The sequence below is a fragment of the Prionailurus bengalensis genome, chromosome B4 (assembly GCF_016509475.1).
Source record: "Prionailurus bengalensis isolate Pbe53 chromosome B4, Fcat_Pben_1.1_paternal_pri, whole genome shotgun sequence".
Classification (NCBI taxonomy): domain Eukaryota; kingdom Metazoa; phylum Chordata; class Mammalia; order Carnivora; family Felidae; genus Prionailurus; species Prionailurus bengalensis.
Genome location: NC_057358.1, coordinates 77583880 through 77607166, shown reverse-complemented (window position 1 = coordinate 77607166; position 23287 = coordinate 77583880). Strand labels below are relative to the sequence as shown.

Genomic DNA, 23287 nt, shown 5'->3' with positions numbered 1-23287 from the left:
TTCTTTGTAGTACTCAATAATATTCTATTGTCTGGATGTACCACAGTTTATTCATTCACCTACTGGAGGACATCTTGATTCCTTCCAAGTTTTGGCAATTATGAATAAAGCTGTTATAAACATCCATGTGTAGGTTTTCGTATAGAGATAATTTTCAACTCCTTTGGGTAAATACAAGGAATGCAACTCGGGATTATATGGTAAGAATATATTTAGTGTTGTTAAGAAAAGGCCAAACTGTCCTCCAAAGTGGCTGTGCCATTTTGCATTCTTACTACAAATTGGTGAGAGTTCCCTTTGCTCCACATCCTTATCAGTATTTGGTGTTGTCAGTGTTCCGGATTTTGGCCATTCTGGTAGATGTATAGTATATACTAAACTTTTTCAAGAACTTTCAAGCTATTTTACATAACATCTGAACTGCTTTATGTTCCATCAGCAATGAATGAGGGTTCCTGTTTCTCTACACTCTTGTCAGGACTTTTTACTTCCTATTTTCTTTTTGTTGTTTTTTTAATTAAACCCATCCTAATGAGTGTGAAGTAGTATGTCATTGTGATCGTGTTTTGCTATTCCTTGACCATGAAGTTGAACATCTTTTCACGTACTTGCTGGCCATTTGTAGATCTTCTTTGGGGAAGTGTCTTTTCAAGTCTTCTTTTTTTAAAGATTTCATTTTTGAATCTCCACACCCAACTTGGGGCTCAAACTTACAACCCCGAGATCAAGAGTTACATGCTGTACCAACTGAGCCAGCCAGGCACCCCATCAACTGACATATGGTCCCCAGCTTACGATGGTTCAACTTATGATTTTTTTGACTTTACAGTGGTGTAAAAGTGATACACATGGTAGAAACCATACTTCCAATTTTGAATTTTGAACTTTAACTGGGCTGGTGGTATCAAGTCCAATACTTTTCATGATGCTGGGCAGTGGCAGTGAGCCACAGCTCCCAGTTGGCCAGGTGATCATGAGGGTTGCAAATGATATGCTTATAACTGTACAGTATCCATACAACCATTCCATTTTTTACTTTCAGTACAGTACTCAATAAACTACATGATATTCAACACTTCGTTATAATATACGCTTTGTGTAAGATGATTTTACCCAACAGTAGGTTGATGTAAGTGTTCTGAGTACATTTGGCTAGGTTAAGCTATGATGTTTGGTAGGTTAGATGTATTAAATACATTTTTGACTGACAGTATTTTCAGCTTACGATGGGTTTATTGGGATGTAACCCCATTGTAAGTCAAGGAAAAGCTGTACAAGTCTTTCATACCATTGGCTAAATTTATTCCTGTGTATTTTACTCTTTTGGATACTATTGTACATGGAATTGTTTTCTTAATTTCCTTTTTGGATTGTTTATTGCTGGTGATAACTACTGATTATTTAGAAACTACTGATTTTTTATGTTGATCTCATATCCTGTAACTTTGCTGAATTTTTTTTTTTAGCTTTGGTAACATTTTCCTGGACTTATGGGATTTTCTATATGTAGAGTCATGTCATATGCAAATAGATATAGCTTCACTTTTTCTTTTCCTGTTTGTATGCTTTTTATTTGTTTTTCTTGCTTAATTGGTCTTGCAAGGACTTCCAGTACAATGTTGAATAGTAGTAGTGAAAGTGGGCATCTTTAGCTTATTCCTGATTTTAGAGGGAAGGCTTTCAGTTTTTCACCACTGAGCTGTGAATTTTTCATAAATGCCTTTTTAATTTTGAGGAAGTTTCTATTCCTAGGTTGTTGTGTGTGTATGTACATGTGTGTGTCTGTACGAATGTCCGTGTGTATTATCATGGTAAAATACACATAAGATTTACCATTTTAGCTATTTTTAAGTGTATAGTTCAGTGGCATTAAGTACATTCACATTGTTGTGAATTTGTTGTGCAAATATTACCACCATCCATCTCCAGAATATTTTTAGTTTCCCAAACAGAAACTCTCTACCCATTAATCACTAACTCGCCTAGTTCCTGGCAACCCCCATTTTACTTTCTGTCTCTATGAATTTGACTACTCTAGGAATCTCATGTAAGTGGAATCATACAAATTTGTCCTTATGTGACTGTCTTATTTCACTTAGCATAATGGCTTCAAGGTTTTGCTGAGTGTTTTTATTGTGACAGGTGCTGAATTTTGTCCAGTGCATTTTCTGTGTCTGTTGAGATGATCATGTGGTATATTACGTTGATTTCTTTATGTTGAACCACCCTTATATTTCTGGGAAAAATCCTACTTGGTTATAGTGTATGATCATTGGATTCAGTTTGCTAGTACAGTATTTTGTTGAGGATTTTTGTGTCTTTATTCATAAGGGATATTGGTCTGCTTTTCCTGTGATGTTTTTTTACACATTTTTAAAATGTTTATTATTTTTGAGAGAGAGAGAGAGAGAGAGAGAGAGAGTGGGGGTAGGAGCAGAGAGAGAGGGAGACACAGAACCCAATGTAGGGCTTGATCTCATGACCCTGAGATCATGACCTGAGCCAAAATCATGAGCGGGTTGCTTAACCAAATGAGCTACCCAGGTACCCCTCTTGTAACAACTTTTGACTTAAGTTCTATTTTGTTTGATATGTAGGTTTTTAAATTTTTTTACTGTTTGTTTATTTTTGAGAGAGAGTGTGAGCAGGGGAGGGGCAGGGAGAGAGGAAGACATAGCATCTGAAGCCGACTCCAGGCTTCAAGCTGTCAGCACAGAGCTCTATGTTGGACTCAAACTCAGGAACCGTGAGATCATGACCTGAGCCAAAGTCAGATGCTTAACCGACTGAACCACCCAGGCGCCCCTATTTGATATATTTTTAAAAAATGTTTATCCCATTTATTTTGAGAGAGAGAGAGAGAGAGAGAGAGAGAGAGAGAGAGAGAGAGAGTGCGTGCTGGAGAGGGGCAGAGAGAGAGAGAGGAGAGAGAGAATCCCAAGCAGGATCCACACTGTCAGCACAGGGCCCAACGCAGGGCTCGATTTCACAAACTGTGAGACCATGACCCAAGCGGAAATCAAGAGTTGGTAGCTGAACTGACTGAGCCACCCAGGAGCCTCTTGTTTGATATTTGACTAGTCACTTCAGTTCTCTTTTGGTTACTATTTGCATAGAATATCCTCTTTCACTGTTTTCCTTTTAACCTATTTGTGTGTTGTATCTGAAGTGAGTCTTCTATAAGCAACATGTGGTTGGTCACATGTTGACCACAAGAACAAATATCTTTTTCCCCAATCTGTGTCTTTAATCGGTGAGTTAATCCATTTGTACTTAAAGTGATTACTGACAATGAAGAACTAATTTCTGCCATTGTGCTATTTGTTTTCTATATGTCATATTCTTTTGTTCCTCAATTACTCCAATATGTCTTCTTTTGTGTTTGATTTTTTCTAATGTATCATTTTAATTCCTTCTTTATTTCCTTTTTTTTTGTATATTTTTAAAGTTATTTTCTTAGTGGTTACCGTGGGGATTACAGTTAATATCCTAAGTGTATAGGAATCTAATTTGAATTGATAACAATTTAGCTTCAAGAGCATACATTAAACTAGACTTCTTATGATGATCATTTTGCAATATCTATAAAAATCAAATCATTATGTTGTACACCTGAAACTAATATAATGTTATATGTCAATTATATCACAAATTTATTTATTTTTTTATTATATTTTTTAATGTTTATTTTTGAGAGAGAGACAGAGACAGAGCCCAAGGGAGGAGGGGGAGAGAGAGGGAGACACAGAATCTGAAGCAGGCTCCAGGCTCTGAGCTGTCAGCATAGAGCCTGATGCAGGGCTCAAACTCAAGAGCTGTGAGATCATGACCTGAACCGAAGTTGGATGCTTAACAACTGAGCCACCCAGGCGCCCCAATTATATCACAACTTAAAAAAAAGAGCATACATTAACTCTGTTCTTGTCAGTTCTGTTTCCATTCTTTATGTTGTTATTGTCACAAATTATGTCTTTATACGCTGTGTGCTTGTTACAATAGATTTATAATTATTGTTTTATGCATTTGTCTTTAAAAAAAATTTTTTTTTTAATGTTTATTTATTTTTGAGACAGAGAGAGACAGAGCATGAACAGGGGAGGGTCAGAGAGAGAGGGAGACACAGAATCCGAAACAGGCTCCGGGCTCCGAGCTGTCAGCACAGAGCCCGATGCGGGGCTTGAACCCACGGACCGCGAGATCATGACCTGAGCCGAAGTCGGACGCTCAACCGACTGAGCCACCCAGGCGCCCCAATGCATTTGTCTTTTTTAAAAATATTTTTAAGTAAGCTCTACACTCAATGTGGGTCTCAAATTCACAACCCCCAAGATCAAAAGTTGCACGTTCCACCAGCCAGGTGCCCCTATGTATTCGTCTTTTAAGTCACATAGGAAACAAAAAGAAGAGGTTACATACCAAAAATATGGTATGCTAGCTTTTGTATTTTACCTGTGTGACCTGTGTAATGATCTTTATTTCTTCATATGACTGTGAGTTACCATCTAGTGTTCTTTCATTTCAGGCTGAAAGATTCCCTTTAGCATTTCTTGTAGGGCAGGTTTATTAGCAATGAACTTCCTTACCTTTTGTTGAGAAATATTTTAATTTCTCCTTCATCTTAGAATTCTTGGTTGATAGTTTTTACTTTCAACACTTTACATATATCATCCCACTGCCTCTGGCCTCCATGGTTTCTGATGAGATATTGGCTATTAATTTCATTGAGTTTCCCTCATAATGTGATGAGTCACTTTTTGCTGCTTTGAAGATTCTCTCTTTTCAACAGTTTGAATATTGTGTACCTTGCTGTGGCTGTCTTTGAATTTATTCTTTTGAAGTTTGTTGAGCTCCTTGAATGTGTAGATTCACGTGTGTCATCAATTTGGAAAGTTTTTAACCATTATTTCTTCAAAAACTTTTCTCCCTTTTTCTCTCCTTCTTCTCCTGGGACTCCCATAATATGCACATTGGTACACTTGATGGTGTACCATTGTATTCTTAGGTTCTATTTAGTTTTCTTCATTTTTGTTTTTGCTCTTCAGCCTGAGTAATCTCAATTTGCCATCTTCAAGTTTGCTGATTCTTTCTTCTGTTGATCTTCTGTTGAGTCCCTCTAGTATATTTTTAATTCCAGCTCTTGTGCTTTTGGGTCCAGAATTGCTATTTGTTTACTTTTTATAACTTTGATCTTTTGTTGCTATTCTTTAGTTGCTCATACATTGTTTTCCTGGTTTCCTTTAGTTATTTGTCCATGGTTTCCTTCAGCTCTTTGAGCATATTTAAGATAGTTAATTTAAGGTCTTTGTATATTAAGTCTAGTGTCTAGGCTTGCTCAAGGATAGTTTCTGTCAATTTCTCTTTTGTGAATTGGCCATACTTTCCTTAATCTTTGTATGCTTTGTAATTTTTTGTTTAGAACTGGACATTTTGAGTATTGTAATATGGTAGCTCTGGAAATCAGATTCTACTCCCTCCCTAGAGATTACTGTTGTTACTTGATTAAAGCTGAAATTGTCCATTTGTTTAATGACTTTCCCAAAGTGTTTTTGTAAAGAATGCGTTCCTTATTTTTTGTGAACACTGAAGTCTCTTTTATGAGCTCCATGGTCCGCCAGTGACTTGACAGAAATTTTCTTAAATGCTTGGATCTAATAAGAAAAAACGGGGGAAAAAAAGAATGTTCTGTTTTTTTAAATCCCTTTGTCTGACTCTGCTAAGGAAGCCACCTCAGCCATGGTGGTTGAAACAATGTCCAGCCTGTGTGCCAGCTCTTCAGCAATCAAAAGCAGTAATCAGAATATATAATGCTGATTTCTGGAGGACAAGGTCCCTATTGCCCACCCTGACACCAGCAGACTGCAACAGGATCCCAGGCTACTGTCCCCACAGCTGTCTGCCATGGGACTGGGAGCTAGGGGAAGGTAGATGGTGTGCCAGATGCTGAAATTCACTAAAATTTACCAGCCTTTTTCTTCATCAAGCATTCCCTTGTTTGCTGCAAGTATTTGACTAGATTCCAGAGTTCCAGAATAGTTGCTTCAAGCATTTTGTGCCGGCTCAATAGTTATTTTGGTGGAGGGACCAATTCCTGGAGCTTCCTACTGTGCAGTCTTTCATGACCTCTGTCCTTAATCTATAGTAGCCTTTTAACTGGTCCAGCCCTGCTTCCAACTCTGCACTCATCACCCCCATAGCCTGTTCTCTACACAGAAACTTAGAAGTCTATGTGTATTCTGTTCATAAAAAATAATAACAACTTCAGACTTGAAGGAGATTTGCAAAAACAGTGCAACGAAGTTGTAAATACCCTTCACCGAGATTACTCACATGTTAACATTTTGCTATATTTGTTTTATCTTCCTCTCTTCTGCTCCTCCCCAACACCTAGAATTATTATTATTTTTTTAGTCTGAACTGTTTAAGTTGCAGTTGCAGTGTCCCTTAACACCTAAAAACTTCAGTGTGTGTTTTTAAAAAACATGAAATTCTCTGGTGGAGGGGCAGGAAAAAAACATGAAATGCTCTTACGTATCTATAATATAGTGATCAAAATTAGGAGCTTAACACACAATACCGTGTATGATCTAATCTGTGGACCTTATTCAGATTTTGCCAATTGTCCCAATAATGTCCTTTATAGCAAAAAAATATCCAAGATCATGTATTGACTCAGTTGTCATGTCTTTTATCTCCTTTAATCTAGAGCAGATCATGAGTCTTTGTATTTTTTTTTTTTAACGTTTATTTATTTGTGAGACAGAGAGAGACAGAGCATGAACGGGGGAGGGGCAGAGAGAGAGGGAGACACAGAATTGGAAGCAGGCTCCAGGCTCCGAGCCATCAGCCCAGCGCCCGACGCGGGGCTCGAACTCACGGACCGTGAGATCGTGACCTGAGCCAAAGTTGGACGCTCAACCGTCTGAGCCACCCAGGCGCCCCGAGTCTTTGTATTTTTATGACATTAACAATTTGATGAGTAGAGGTCAGTTATTTTGTAGAATATCCCTCAGTTTGGGTTTGTCTGATGTTTCCTCATGATAGATTCAGGTTATACGCTTTGGGTGGTACTACCTAAGAAGGGATGCTGAGTTTTCTGTGTATCATATTAGGGGACACATGCTATTGATTGGTCCCATTGCTGGCAATGTTAATTTTGACCACTTAGTTAAGGTGGGGTATGCCAGTTTTCTCCATTATAAATTTATTGCTTTGCCTTTTGTAATTAGTATTCTGTAGGGGCGACATTTTGACACCATGTAAATATCCTATTTTCAAATTTTCACCAACCAGTTTTAGCATTTGTTGATGATTCTTGCCCTAATCAATTTTCTTTATGATGATTGCTAAATGATGATTTTCATATATATATACATATATATATATATGTATATATATATATGTATATATTTTAGCTTTATGTATTTATTTTTGAGAGAGACAGAGACTGCATGAAAAGGGAAGGGGCAGAGAGAGAAAGGGAGAGAATTCCAAGCAGGCTCTGCCCTGTCAGCACAAAGCCAGATGCAGGGTTTGAACTCATGAAACCCTGAGATCATGACCTGAGCTGAAACCAAGAGTGGGATGCTTAACCGACTAAGCCACACAGGCGTCCCAAATGATGACTTTCTAATTATGTCTTTCCTTCTACATTTACTAGTTGGCTGTCTACTGTAAGAGGGAACTTTCCCTTCTTATTGGTTTATTTTTAACAATGTAGTCTCAGATTTTTACTTTATTCAATATGTTGTAATCTTTTACTACCATTATATATCTTGATTAAATTATTCCAGATTTGGCCAGAAGAACCCCTTCAAACTGGCTCTGCACAGAAGCCTTTTATTTATTTATTGTTAAATGTTTATTTTTGAGAGAGAGAGAGAGAGAGAGAGAGAGAGAGAGCGAGCATGAGAGCACATATGCACAAGCAGGGGAGGGACAAAGAGAGAGAGGGAGACACAGAATCTGAAGCAGGCTCCAGGCTCCAAGCTGTCAGCTCAGAGCCCAACATGGGGCTCAAACTCACTATGAGATCATGACCTGAGCTGAAGTCAGACGCTTAACTGACTGAGCCACCCAGGCACCCCTGCACAGAAGGCTTTTAAAATTAAGGTCTTGTTAATGTCTGTTGTCCTGTGGTAACTGCTAATAGCACCCTTGTTTACTCACAAAGTGTCCCTATTTAAATGATAAATTATATGATGGTTTATTTAAAATGTAGAGGGGCGCCTGGGTGGCTCAGTCGGTTAAGCAGCCGACTTCGGCTCAGGTCATGATCTCGCGGTCCGTGAGTTCGAGCCCCGCGTCGGGCTCTGTGCTGACAGCTCAGAGCCTGGAGCCTGTTTCGGATTCTGTGTCTCCCTCTCTCTGACCCTCCCCCGTTCATGCTCTGTCTCTCTCGGTCTCAAAAATAAATAAACATTTAAAAAAAAAAAAATGTAGAGCAGATCATTTCACTTTTCTCCTGGAAACCCTCCATTCATTTTGCATCTTGTTTTGAATTAAAGCCCCAGTTCTGGCATTGATGTACACAGGGCGCCCTTCTGATCATTCTGTCTAGACTCTTTTTATAGCATGCTGTGCCCCAGCCACATCTGATGGTCTTACAGTCCCTCAAATCCTATGCACCTTTCTGCCTCAGGTTCTTTGCATTTGCTGTTACTCTTTCTGGAAGTCTTTTTTTTTTTTTTTTTTTTTAATTTATTTTGAGAGAGAGCCCACACATGTGTGCATGCACACCAGGGGGTTGGGTAGGGAGCAGAGAAAGAGAGGGAGAGAAAATCCCAAGCAGGCTCCATGCTATATCAGCTCATGGTTTGTAAGATCAGGACCTGAGCCAAAATCAAGAGTAGAGTTCCTTGGAGCGCCTGGGTGGCGCAGTGAGTTGAGGAGCTGACTTCGGCTCAGGTCACGATCTTGCGGTTTGTGGGTTCGAGCTCCGTGTTGGGCTCTGTGCTGACAGCTGGGAGCCTGGAGCCTGCTTCAGAGTCTGTGTCTCCCTCTCTCTCTGCCCCTCCCTGGCTTGTGCTCTGTCTCTCTCTCTCACTCTCTCTCTCTCAAAAATAAATAAATAAACATTAAAAAAAAATTTTAATAAAAAAAGAAATAAACACTAAAAAACAAAAGATGCTTAACCAACTAAGCCACCCAGGCGCCCCTCTTCCTGAAAGTCTTCTGCATTCCCTACTTGCTTTAGGTTTCTGCTCCAATGTCACTTTGTCAGAGAGAGGTTCTGTAACCACCTTCACATATGATAGCAAACACCTCCTTGTCCTCACCAGTACTCTGCCTACTCTGCTCTGCTTTATCTTTTTCCAAACATCTGATATCTTATTCATTTGTTTGACTCTTTCCCCAGTTAGAATAAATGCTCCAGGAGAAGAGTGTCTAACAGATAGTTTGTGCTGATTTGTTGGGTATGTGAACTGAATTCACTCTATTTTGTTTCAAAGGCCACTAGCGTAGCAGTTTCTGAGGCAACTATTTCTCTTCATCAAAACTGAATTTTTGACACCTGGGTGGCTCAGTCGGTTGAGCATCCGACTTCAGTTCAGGTCATGATCTCACAGTCGGTGAGTTTGAGCCCCGCATCGGGCTCTGTGCTGACAGCTTGGAGCCTGAAGCCTGCTTCGGATTCTGTGTCTCCCTCTGTCTCTGCCCCTCCCCTGCTCATACTCAGTCTCTCTCTCTCCCTCTCTCTCGGAAAAACAAACAGTAAAAAATTATTATGAAAACCTGAATTTTCTTTTTTTTTGCTGTGCGTCTTTTTCACTACTGTTTGCCTTCACTTTTCCCCCTTCAACTGTTACCCATCCATCTCCTAAATCTTCCATTTTTTTAGGTCTTAGAATTGGTCAGTTGTTACTGACTGTGCCTTTACTTTCCCTCTTACTCTCAGTGTCTTATGATGGACTGTGTATTTGGGTGAGATTCCTCCCTTTACCATAAAATTTACCACTGCTTTTTAAAAAGATGGCACCACTGTAAAAATACAAAGAAATGAGTAAGAGTGTTTAACTTCAAATTTATGTTACTGTTGCCTTTGGAAGTTAAAGGGGGATACAATGGAGGAAGGGTATAGAGGGCTTCAACTGTTAGTGCTCTTTCTTTCTTTTTTTTAAATGTTTTTTTATATTTGAAAGAGAGACAGTGAGTGAGCGGAGGAGGCAGAGAGAGAGAGACAGAGACAGAATTGGAAGCAGGCTCCAGGCTCTGAGCTGTCAGCACAGAGCCCCACGCAGGGCTTGAACTCAGGAGCCATGAGATCATGACCTGAGCCAAAGTCAGACGCTTAACTGACTGAGCCACCCAGGCATCCCTCCCTGTTAGTGCTTTATTTCTTAAGCTGAGTGGAGCGTACACAGGTATCTGTTAAGTTTTTTTTTTTTTTTTTAACCTTCTTGTAAAGTCTGAAATACTGCATAATATAAGTCCAAGAGTGTCTAGCACATAATCGATTGCTGGCTTGCTTTCCTCGTCTTTTTAACTTGTCCTATCATTCCTTGTCTTTTTTGCCAAAGGTCTGTAACTTTGCTTCCTTCTGGTTCTTGCTCTCTTGGAATACTTATGGAAGTTGACCTCCAGCGTTGCCATTCCTTCCTTCTGCTTTGTTACCTTCTCTTTCTTTTTTCCACCTCCTCCTGCCCTGCCCTCATTCTTTGTCTGCCTGGTTGGCAGTAGTTTCCATTTGTAGCTGATAGCTGGCTATCCTGATGCAACATCAAACCAGAATCTGGGAGAAAAATAGATTGGGGGCTTTGGATACACAAATTGATGTTGTGATTTTCTTTCACGGCTACTTCATGCTTTGTGTGCATATCAAGTCCTGGTTGATTCAGTCCCTCAGCAGATTTTTATTCCTTCAACACACACTTGAGTGCCTTCTGAATGCTAGGTTTTGTGTTCCAGCTTGATTGTGTAGCTTTGAGTCTTAACCATACACTTCTATATGTAGTGCTGTGTCTGGTGCCATGGTGATTAAAAGACAAAATCAAGCAACTTTTTGTCCTCTAGTTGCTTATAATTTGCTAGAGAAGATAAGACATGTATTTAAATAGGTATGATACAAGCTAGAAACTGATACATCAGAGCACTTAGAGATAAAGTGCTACAGGAGTTTAGAGCATAGAAATACTAAATTCTACCTCCTGAAGGCGTATCTGAAAGAAGAGTAAGATTTGAGCCTGCAAAGATGGAGAAAGAAAATGTTTCAGGCAGAGGGGTTGTAGGATTAATGTAATTGCTGGATTATGAAGTTTGTGTACCCCTTTTTTTTTTTTAATGTTTGTTTTAAAACACAAGAGCAGGAAGGGACAGAGAGAGAGGGGGATGCAGAATCTGAATCAGGCTCCAGGCTCCCAGCTGTCAGCACAGAGCCCGACAGGGGGCTCAAACCCACGAACTGCGAGATCGTGACCTGAGCTCATGATCTGAGAGGAAGTCCAGCACTTAAACTACTGAGCCACCAAGGCAGCTCGAAGTTTGTGTATCTTTATTCAAAATAATGCTAACTTGTTTTTCCCAGTATACTTAGGAGTTTAAAAGTTTTGGTTGTTCTACATCCTAACCAGTATTTTATTTAGTCAGTGTCTTAATTTTTGTCAATTAGTGGATGTGGATTTCATTGTGGTTTTATTTGCATTTTCCTGATTTTTTATGAGGCTGAGCACCTGTTCAACACGTTTACTAGCCATTCATGTTTTCTCTTGAGAAGTAAGTATTCAAGTTTTTTTTTGGGGGGGGGAAGGGGAGTTGGTCTTTTTCATATTAATTTATAGGAATTTTTTTTTAAGTTTATTTATTTTTGAGAGAGTGTGAATAGAGAGGGACACAAGAGAGAGGGAAAATCGTAAGCAGGAACCTCACAGTCAGTGCACAGAGCCTGATGCAGGGCTCGAACCCGGGAAACCATGAGATCATGACCTAAGCTGAAATCAAGATTCAGACGCTTAATCAACTGAGCCACCCAGGTGCCCCTTAAATTTATGTTTTTAAAAAATTTTTATTTAAAAGAAGAGAGAGGGAGAGACAGAATCTAAAGCAGCTCCAGGCTCTGGGCTGACAGTCCAACACGGGGCTCGAACCCAGGAACCGTGAGATCTTGACTTGAGCTGAAGTAGGAGGCTTAACTGAGCCACCCAGGGGCACCAAATTTACATTTTTAAAGGTTACTCTGGCTGCAGATTGGCTGATATTGATAAAAAGATGGTTATTGTCCCTGAGAAGAGTTGAAGTTTCATAGGTATCTTCTGCTCTGCATATTCTTAGAAATGCAGATTACTTCCCTCTGTCTACCTACTGTAAAAGAAAGGGAGCAAAGAACAGTTCTGCTCTGATTACATCATCAGCCTAATTTGCAATATCTCCAGGGAATGTGTTGGCCATTTTAGAAGACTAGGCTTTCATCAAAGGTATGGTTTGAAGGAGGAGCGATTTTCATAAGGCTTACCACTGGGTGCACAAAGGGAAGAGAGATCGCTAAGGCCTTCTTACCATTTCATAGGACTAATGTTCTGGTACTTTTATTTAGGATTTTCCCAAAAGTCATTAGCAATTAAAGCCTTAAAAAAAAAAAAATCTATGCTTGTATTTCACTGCAGCGAGGAATGGGGGACCAAGGAGATTTGGGGGCTTTGAAGATAGGCTTGGGAGTGGGGATGAAATGAGCAAAGCAGAACACCAACAGATAGGTGGTGAGTGATGCTTGTCTGCGAAGAGGGAAGGAAGCTGAACTACATCAAAGAAGAAGAAGAAGAAGAAGAAAAAGAAAAAAAAAAGAAAAGAAATGGTAGACATTTTGGACCTGAAAAGAAGATTTGAGGCTCAGCACCATATAAGGGTCTATGTATGGTTTCCCTTAATCGCAGGAAGACAGAACAATCTTGTTTTCCCCTTTAGGTCATACTCTGATGGTAGATAATCAGATTTTGAATACTGAAAAGGGGGGGTTCCACTTCCTTTATCAAAATTGTCAGATTCCTGGAATATATAACACACGAATATTGTTGCAGTTTGCCATTTATCACCTAAAGGGGAAGAGTCAGTAATTTCAAATTTAATAAAAGAGCCTGATACTAATGATGCCACAGGTGATATTTTCAATTAGCAGTGTTTTAATGAGATTTATAGCCTGGTCAGAGCTAATCCTGTAATGTAGGAAAAAAAAAAAAAAAAACAGAAAGCAGGCCTATATCTGGCAAATCTCCTGAGGTAGGGCTTTGCTGATTCATATTTCTTTGATTAAACTTTTAATATCTTGCAAGTTTTCTGGAAGTAAATTTGTATCTGAAATGGGTCAGATACTTTTCAGCTTCGAAAAGAAATAAGGCTTGCAGACAGGTTTGAAGTGAGAAGTTTTTATTGACTTTCTAAGCTAAGGAAAAATAAAAAGTGCATTGCTTATAGCAGTAAATATATAGTAGTTGACAAATAATTCAACAGAGTAGAATGAGGAAGATCCAGAGACTGGGGTAGAGGGAGAGGAATTAGCTTCATTTTTGGGTAAACTTTGAGTATGTAATGAATGACAACTGTTCAAACTGCTGGTCTCTCATAACTGTGTGGAAGAAATAGAATGGTTTATATCTAGAAGTACTTCTTAAAGTGCTTAAAGAGCATTAAGCCCAGTATTGAGATCTTGAAAAAAGTTCCATAAATACTTTCTGACAAGAAAGACTTGTCAGATGACCAATATCTCTGTCAGGGGCATCATCAGCATAAAATCCAGACACGGTGTTTTTATCTACTGCTCACTTGTCATTTTGATGTCCTACTCACTGGACAGTCTGCATTCCAGGTTTGCAGCTGGAAAGGAGTAGTGGAGTTAAGATACTCAGGCCAGAGTTATGTAAAACACCTGCTAGAGATATACTAAGCCTTTTTGAGTTGTATCATTTTTGCTCTGTATTCTATAATGATTCATTTATGCTTGAGTATCTGTAATACTGTAAGGACAATGAACTGGAAATAAGAAAACAAATAGGTATTTGTAGAATAATGTAGTATGATTTGTTGCTGTTCACAGATAGGAATTTAGACAATGATGCTATACTTTTAAGGGGGACCTTATCTGTACTTGATTATTGTTCTATCCCTGCCACCTAAAATAGGGCCCAGAAGATAGTAGGTGCTCAAAGACTATTTGCTGAATAAATGGGGAAAAAAAAGGGAAGAGATTTACTGATTCAATGTCAAGCTGAGTGTCTTTCCTCTAGTAGTGGTGATAGATATGCATAGATTGAAGAAACTCCCTTTCCATTAGAGGTAGTGTTTCAAGATGGCTCATTGAGGACCTCTGGAAAATCAGATTTTGGTATAGGGAGGTGGTCATCTTCGATGACATGGAGATCATACCCATTATGTTGGCTTATTAAGACATGGAACTAAGTAATTAAGCTCACGATCTGCCCCCCTTCTGATTTAGTTGGCACAGGATATGGCCCAGAAAGGAGTTTTAACCACCACCCCACCATCAATTGTTAATATGCACCCAAGGTTAACAGCACTGGTCTTTATATGCCTTCCATACGGATTTGACTCTAATTTAGTAATGCAGTCTACAAGTTACGGCAGAAGATTACTTGAAAACTATTTTACTTCCAGATATTTTCTGACTTAAAAAAGCAGGATTTGGATCGCAGTTTTTAAGACAGTCTTCAGTGTGAATATGCTGGCTGTTATATTTTGCAGCATTCTATGTTCCTTTGCAATGGAGAGTTATGTGCTGTATGAATTTAAAAATGAGAGAGCCAAAAGGGAGCTAATAATGAGTTGAGGAAGTACTGTCTGTGTTTACTCTCTGTGTAAGTCTCTGTATTTCTTTGTCTATTAAAGTAGATAATATTCCCTATTCTTGAGTAGCTGAATGACAGTCTGATCTGGAAGACTTGTCTTTTATTGTGTTGTTTTTTGAATACTAATAAAGGGATTGTAAATAAACTTGGTTTAATTTAGTGCAAAGTTTTAAGGGAAAGAGGAGCAGTGTTCTTCAAACTGCAGGTTGTGGTCAACGTTTTCAAAAATGAAGTGCTATAGAAAATACCAAAATTAATAAGTATTGTTTTATGAAACTTATTTCAGTTCTGGGGACACATCCACTGAGTCTTAATATAAAAACGACTTACTTAGGGGAGCCTGGGTGACTCAGTCAGTTAAGCATCTGATTCTCGATTTGGCTTAGGTCATGGTCTCATGGTGCATTGGATCGAGCCCTGCATCAGGCTCCACACTGACAGTATGGAGCCTGCTTGGAATTCTCTCTCCCTCTCTCTCTACCTCTCCCCTGCTTGTGCGCTTGCGCGCGCGCTCTCTCTCTCTCTCTCTCAAAATAAATAAATAAACTTTAAATTTTTTTTTTAAAAAAGTACTTAACGTAAATGGTATTCAGAAAAATTTGAAAGCCATAGGACAAGAGCATGTGAAAAGATGGAGGAAAAGAGGTGGTTGTCCTATCATTCTCTTAATGGGGCCAGAGTCTTTTCTCTCTTTATCTCTCCCACTTTCTTTTGTTTTGTTTTGTTTTGTTTCTTACCCACCTGCTTATTCTTTGGATCTGACCATATTGTTTAAATTCTTTACTGCTGTTTCTTTACCAGAAAGAATGAAAATAAGTGTGTTTTGTTGGCAGTGTAGTTTTTATAGCATTAATTTGTTTTATTTATTTATTTCTTATTTAGATCTTTAAAATTTGAGTATACCTGACATATACAGTATTACATTAGTTTCAGGTGTACAACACAATTAATTCACCTTCTCTATACGTATGCTGTGCTCACCACAAGTGTAGCTGCCATCTGTCACCATGCAATGCACACAGTAATCATCAGCTGTGTTCCCTGTGCTGTGCCTTTTATTCCTGTGACTTACTCATTCTATAACTGGAAGCTTGTGTCTCCTATTCCCTTTTATTCATTTTGCCTTTCCCCTCACTCCCTTCCCTCTGGCAACCATCAGTTTGTTCTCTATAGGTCTGCTTTTTGTTTGTTTATTCATTTGTTTTTTAGATTCCAGACAGAAGTGAAATCATATGGTATTTGTCTTTCTCAATCTGACTTATTTCATTTAGCATAATAGCTTCCAGATCCATCCGTGTTGTCACAGATGGGAAGATCACATCCTTTTTTGTGACTTCCCTTGATGCTATGGACAACCTGTCTACTTGCCTCTCTTACTCACGGAGAGCTCATCAAACCTTTCCCTCTTTCTTCAGTAGGCTGTCTCTAGAAGAAGGCATTCAGCAGCTAGTAGGCCTGAGGGGGAAGGTTAAGTAAACCGTAGCTGTGAATTTAGTACAGACCATTCAGAGGCTGCCTTATCTGGAAAGAGTAGTTTATGCCTCAGAAGACCGTGAAGCAGCTCTTCATGGAATCCCGGTTACATATAGGCAAGATCACTTCTAATCGTGCTTCTGTTCCTGTGTTGCTTCCACTCAGATGCTTTCTGCTATGTTTTCACTCTCAGGTGTGAATTTCCACTTAGCGATGCACGTATTTAACATACACTCAAGTTATCTTTTTAGCAGGTGAGATTTCTGTATCCTTACATTTGATCACAGATAGGGTGAGATGTCAAACTCTAAAATGATCACAATAAGGGGCGCCTGGGTGGCTCAGTTGGTTAAGCGGCCGACTTCAGCTCAGGCCATGATCTCTCAGTCTGTGAGTTCGAGCCCCACATGCTAACAACTCAGAGCCTGGAGGCTGCTTCCAATTCTGTGTCTCCCTCTCTCTCTGACCCTCCCCTGCTTGCTCTCTTTCTCTCTGTCTCTCCCTCAAAAATAATAAACATTAAAAAAATAAAATGATCACAGTGTACTAGTGCTGAATATTCCGGAAAATGCAAACAAAAATGTAAATCACAGCAACAAATATTTACCAAGAACAGAAAACAGAAGTTGCTCCTTCAAACAGCTTATGTTTCATTGGAATGAATTAAATATATGCAGCAGGAGCACCTGGCTGGCTCAGTTGGTGGAACAAAGGACTCTTGATTTCTGGGTCATGAATTCAAGTCCCACATTAGGTGCAGAGATTACTTAACAAAAAAAATCTTTTTTGAAAAATAAAATAAATAAAATCTTAAAAAAAAATACATGAAGCAATCAGATAAAATAATAAAATGCTAAATTATACATTGGTACCAACTACTTAAGACTCCACCAGAGTGGGTTTCCCTAATCCATGCTCCATTTACCCCTGAGACAGAGGAGCAGACTTTTGTATTTCCAAATCTGTTACGATTTCTTACTTAATCCATCACTGTTTTGCTATAAACAGGGGCCTAGAACTGTGTTCGCCAATGACCTTTAGCCTCCACCTCTGGGAACGTGAAATCAAATGGTATTTTTGATCCACAGCAGAGTAAAAGAAATGCAGTATTTTAAGAACATGAATAGTTCAAATATGTTTGAGGTTTTGGGATCTTAAAAGCTCTGATGAGAAAATATAGCTTTGTGTATTTGGTTTGGCTGTTTTGAGTTATTTAATTTTAGAGGTAGCTTGTAGAATCCGTTTTAAAATTTGAGCATCAAATGACAGTCCTTTGCTTAGTCATGAGGGATTAGGTGTAAAGCCACATTATATTGAGATGACTAGGGACTATTGCTATATATTAACTTTGCTAGGCAGTAACATTGAGAAGAAAAAAAATACCCTACATTCCTAAAGGTTGAGCTGTTGCTATGTTGCAAAATCCGATTTGCCTTGATTCCTGATAATCTTCACTAATCTTTCAAAGAATCATCAGAGGTGATGTTTTTGAGAATGATATGTATTGGGAATGGTATGGTAATAAAGTCTCCCAAAGACTACCATCATGTTTCTGAAGTTTTGTAGTGTTTTGCTTTATGTTCTGTACTGTTTGTGGTGGGAGCATTGGTAACTTCCTGACTGTAGAAGTGGAGGAACTGGCATGGAATACTTTTCTAGAAAACCCATGCTTCTACAGTTTTAAGTAGTCTCAAGGGATCGGTAGTATGTTTACCTGACAAATTAATACAGACAGAAAGAGGGAGTCCTTGCCTTCTCCACTCAACCCCATGCATTTGAGCACAGCACACACACCTCCAGACGTAAGGGGATGAAAGCACGTTTTGTTTTCTAGCCTTTGAGATACTTCTTAGCAACAAGAAACTTATGTTCCATAAAAGCTGGTTTGCGTCCCGAGTGCCTGGATTCTACTAATAACACGAAACCTTGCTGTTCAGACATCAGCAGAAAAGAGAAATTTCTTTTACTCTTCCCTTCCCCTTGCTTGTTTTGTTTGTTAGCATTAATACCATTAAATTTTTATTACTCCTGTGTGGATTATTAGGACAATAATCAGAGCATTTTCTGCTTGTTTTGCTTTCCAATGAGAATTTGTAATGTCTCTAAGATTTACCTGAGTTCAGCCATTTTTCTGTCAATGGTGGTTTTTGCCTGAATGTAACGATTCTGTAATGTTTGGGGAGGATGTTTGTACACTGCTGAGGGTACATTTAAAGAATTTTCGTGTTGCCCACACACTTAACATTGTGTAGAACATTTTTATCTCCCCGGAAAGTTCTCTTGTATGTCTTCCAAGCAATCTCTGCCCTGCCAGGAAACCACTGTTCTCCTTGGTTTTGCCTGTTTTAGAACACCATATAAATGGAATCATACATTATATATTCTTTTTGTGTAGCTTCTTTTGTTCAGTATCGTGTCTGCGAGATTCATCCATGTTGTTGCGTTCCTTTGTTTTGCTGAGTAGTATTCTACTGTATGGAATACACCACAGTTTGTGCATCCGTTTCTCTTAATTATAAACATTTGGATTCTTTCCCATTTTTGCTTTTGTGCTATGAGCATTTATGTACAAGCTTTACATGGACTTATATTTTCATTTCTCTTGGATAAATACCTATGAATAGAATTGCTGGATCAAAGGGCAGATAGATGTTTACTTTTATAAGAAATGGTCAAACCTTTTTCCAAAGTGGTTGTGCTATTTTACACTCCTGCTGGCAAAGAATAGGAGTTCTGGTTGTTCCACATCCTTGCCAACATTTGGGTTGTCATTCTTTTTAATTTTAGCTGTTCTGGTGATTACATGTACAAATTCTTTAAAGTAAAATAAAATACATTTAATTTTGTGGCATGTCTTGAGATAATTGGAAACACTTTTTAATTTGGTACATCTATTAAGATTCTTTTAAAGTTTGGAGCGAATGTTGATCATAACAGTCGGTCTCCAGGATAGGGCCCAGGATGTTCTTTCCCACTAATCCATGGCTAGAGTTTATGAGGGAAGATTACTGTTAATCCTTTACATCAATTTTAGTCCCTTATGGATTCCAAAATACTTTCTTACATATTTACTCTAGAGAGCAGATGTGGTTCCCATTTGATAGATGAAGGAGCGAAGACTAGAGAGCTTGTCTAAGATTTGCGTAAGGCTTTTAGGAACTGAAACACAGCACTTCTAGTTAGCTGTATTCCACAGAATGTAAGCTGACCTTGAAATATACACTGGTCATTGATTTGTCCTTTTCAAGTGGCTTCTAGGAATTCTGAGTCTTGTTTTAATCCTTAGAGTAGATCAGCTGATGTGGTTATAAAGATAACTGTAGTTGGTGCCTTTCTAAGAACAGACACATTACTGAGCATCCTAAATTGACATTTTGGAACTCTGCATATAATTTTCAGAGCCCTTTTAGGAACCCCTGTCTAGATGGTCTTAGCAGTGAATATCTATCTGTCATTGCCCACATTGTTGTGGTGAGGGGACTGTCACGGCAGGTAATCTGAACTGAGTGGTTGGGAAGAAACTTCATCAAAGTGAATAATGTTTTTTGTTTTTTTTGTTTTTTTTTTTAAAGTGAATAATGTTTATAGTTTTCCAAAGCAAATTGCAGTTAAATTGTTTCAGCATAAATCCACTCTTGCACTTCTGTCCGATGTTAATGTAAGTTATTTGTTTTATTTCAGTGATGTCCTTGCATTGCCCATTTTTAAGCAAGAAGAGTCAAGTTTGCCCCCTGATAATGAGAATAAAATCCTACCTTTTCAATACGTGCTTTGTGCTGCTACCTCTCCAGCAGTGAAACTCCATGATGAAACCCTGACATATCTCAATCAAGGTTAGATGCTTCCTTATTTGTTAGTATTATTGAAGATATGCTGGATTGATGATATTTTAGTAGGTATACTTATATGTAAAAAGTACATCTTTCTAGCGTGACCTGTCAGAGTTGAAGCCTTACTTCAGAGATTTTCACTTTAATGTCATGTTTAATGTATATTACTGGCTTCTTTTGTGTACTTGCCCATTTTTAGTTCCTGTCTGCATCTTTCTTTCTAATCCATGGTGCCTGGACATCCCCATTCATTGGTTACCAACCGAGAAGTATTACCTTACCCAGCTCTGTTTTCCAGTTGCGTGGCCTTGGACAAGTTACTTAAACTCTTTACGTTTCAATTCCTGTATCTGTAAAAATGGGATTGATAATAGTTTTGAGAATTGTATCAGTTAATTGTATAATGTATGAAGACACTTAGCACTGTGCCTAGCACATAGTAAAGGATTATAGTTTTGTTAATAATACTAATAATATACTCTTGCATATTCAGCTGGATTTTATTCTTTGTGCATCTTGCAAAGTTAATTTATGATTAATATAATATGTAGTTACTTTTTCTTCTAGGACAGTCTTATGAAATTCGTATGCTAGACAATAGGAAACTTGGAGAACTTCCAGAAATTAATGGCAAGTTGGTGAAGGTAAAGGAAAATGAGTAAATCATTTCTCTGCGCAGTATTCTTTTACTGACCCTTTTTGGGTAATATTCTTTTGCTTCCATTAAGGGCTTGGTGGTATCTCTTACCCACTACAATTTGCTGGCAGAGTGGGAAGCTGTAATTCCTTTGGCGTGAGAGTGAGCCCCCTTATTCACTTAGATTTTTCACAGCTGCGGAAACAGAAGGCTTACTACTCCATGTCAAAGTAGTCTCCTGGCTCAGTGAAGTTGTTTTGGGTGGAATAGAGTAACCTCCTTGAAATTTTTAGAAAAGCTCCAGTGTCTCTTTGGATACTTGGTCTAGTAACAAGAAAAACAGAAACTGCTGTTAATGAATAGCAGTTATTTTAGTCTAGACTTCGAGCAATGAATTCACAGCACATTTGGGACTGAAGAGTTTGGTCAGCCGCTGTGAAAGTTGGCGGGGGGATATAAATAAGCACCTCCACAAAGCCAGAATAACAAAAGGGAAGTTGATTGATACAGCCCCTGCTTACCCTCAGTGTCGTGTGGTGGGTTAGCAAGGAGGGAGCTTGGTGAGTTTTTCATATACATCTGAAGAGCTGAGCTGGATATTACATGGTAAGAGTAGAAACTTGTAGAAATGCTTCTAATAGGAATCCTTTATACCCAGTCCATCAGGACTGATGTTTAAGCCAAGTATTAAATATGGTACTAGTAACTATAAAGATTATATCTGAGCACTTATAAAATTTACCCCAAAGTAGAATTTGGCATGGTGTGATGGGTTTTAGGGTGAAACAGATTTTTTTTTTAATTTATTTTTGAGAGATAGAGTGAGAGCACAGGGGAGGGGCAGAGAGAGAGAGAGAGAGAGAGAGAGAGAGAGAGAGAGAGAGGGAGACAGAGAATCCCCAGCAAGCTTTGTGCTGCCAGCACAGAGCCCGACCATGGGGCTCGAACCTATAGCCGTGAGATCATGACCTGAGCCAAAAGCAAGAGTCATGCTTTAACTGACCCAGCCACCCAGGCACCCATAAGGTGAAACAGGTCTTAGGAAAAATAATTTTAGGTTATATCTAGAAAACTAACTGGAGGTAACTTCTGCTGGTTTTCTTTTGTCAGCACTGATTTTTATTTTTATTTATTTTTTTCAAATTTTTATTTAAATTCTAGTTAGTTACCATGTAGTGTAATACTGGTTTCAGGAGTAGAATTTAGTGATTTATCACTTACATATTATACCCAGTGCTCATCGCAAGTGCCTGCCGTAATACCTATCACTCATTTAGCCCATCCCCCACCCACCTCCCTCCACCAACCCTCAGAGTTTGTTCTCTTTGTTTCATGTTTAAATCCTTTTTTAAAAATTTTTAATTTTATTTTAAATTTACGTCCAAATTAGTTAGCATATAGTGCAACAATGATTTCAGGAGTAGATTCCTTAGTGTCCCTTACTCTTTAGCCCATCCCCCCTCCCACAACCCCTCCAGTAACCCTCAGTTTGTTCTCCATATTTATGAGTCTCTTCTGTTTTTGTCCCCCTCCCTGTTTTTATATTATTTTTGTTTCCCTTCCCTTACGTTCATCTGTTTTGTCTCTTAAAGTCCTCATATGAGTGAAGTCATATGATTTTTGTCTTTCTCTGACTGACTAATTTCACTTAGCATAATCCCCTCCAGTTCCATCCATGTAGCTGCAAATGGCAAGGTTTCGTTCTTTTTGATTGCCGAGTAATACTCCATCGTATATCTATACCACATGTTCTTTATCCACTCATCCATCGATGGACATTTGGGCTCTTTCCATACTTTGGCTATTGTCGATAGTGCTGCTATAAACATTGGGGTGCACGTGCACCTTCGAAACAGCACACCTGTACCCCTTGGATAAATGCCTAGTGGTGCAATTGCTGGGTCGTAGGGTAGTTCTGTTTTTAGTTTTTTGAGGAACCCCCATACTGTTTTCCAGAGCGGCTGCACCAGCTTGCATTCTCAAGTTTGTTCTCTATCTTTAAGAGTCTCTTATGGTTTGCTTCCCTCCTTTTTTTTCCCTTTCCCATATGTTCGTCTGTTTTGTTTCTTAAATTCTACATACAAGTAAAATCATATGGTATTTTGTCTTTCTCTGACTGACTTGTTTCGCTTAGCATGATGTACCCTAGCTCCATCCACGTTGTTGCGCATGGCAAGATTTCATTGTTCTTGACAGGTCAGCACTGACTTTTAAAGGATCCTATTATCATTTGATTGTGTTGCTCCCTTTTAGAGTATATTCCGTGTAGTGTTCCATGACAGACGACTACAATACACTGAACATCAGCAGCTGGAAGGCTGGAGGTGGAACCGACCTGGAGATAGAATTCTTGACATTGGTGAGTTAAGGGAATCTTTTGCCCAGGAAATGCTTATAAGTATGGTCTGAGAATCGGTTTTCTTTACTTCATGTTTACCTTGATTCAGAATGCTTCAGGGGCTCAATTAGCAAAACCCTGAAGGGGTTATTGACCATAAGCATAAAAAATTACTGGGATAATACCAAAATTGAAGTTGGAACACTTCAGTTCGGTAACA

At 38.8% G+C, this 23287-nt stretch overlaps 1 protein-coding gene across 4 annotated transcripts in view; it reads left to right on the top strand.

Annotated features, from left to right (window-relative positions):
• TFCP2 (transcription factor CP2) overlaps window positions 1–23287 on the top strand; it is a 45096-nt gene that overhangs the window by 5511 nt on the left and 16298 nt on the right. For all 4 annotated transcript variants that reach the window (XM_043563930.1, XM_043563932.1, XM_043563931.1 and 1 more), the window contains exons 2-4: window positions 19944–20095; window positions 20660–20736; window positions 22983–23088. In XM_043563930.1, the coding sequence (XP_043419865.1) occupies window positions 19944–20095; window positions 20660–20736; window positions 22983–23088 (335 nt within the window). The remainder of the gene's footprint in view (window positions 1–19943; window positions 20096–20659; window positions 20737–22982; window positions 23089–23287) is intronic.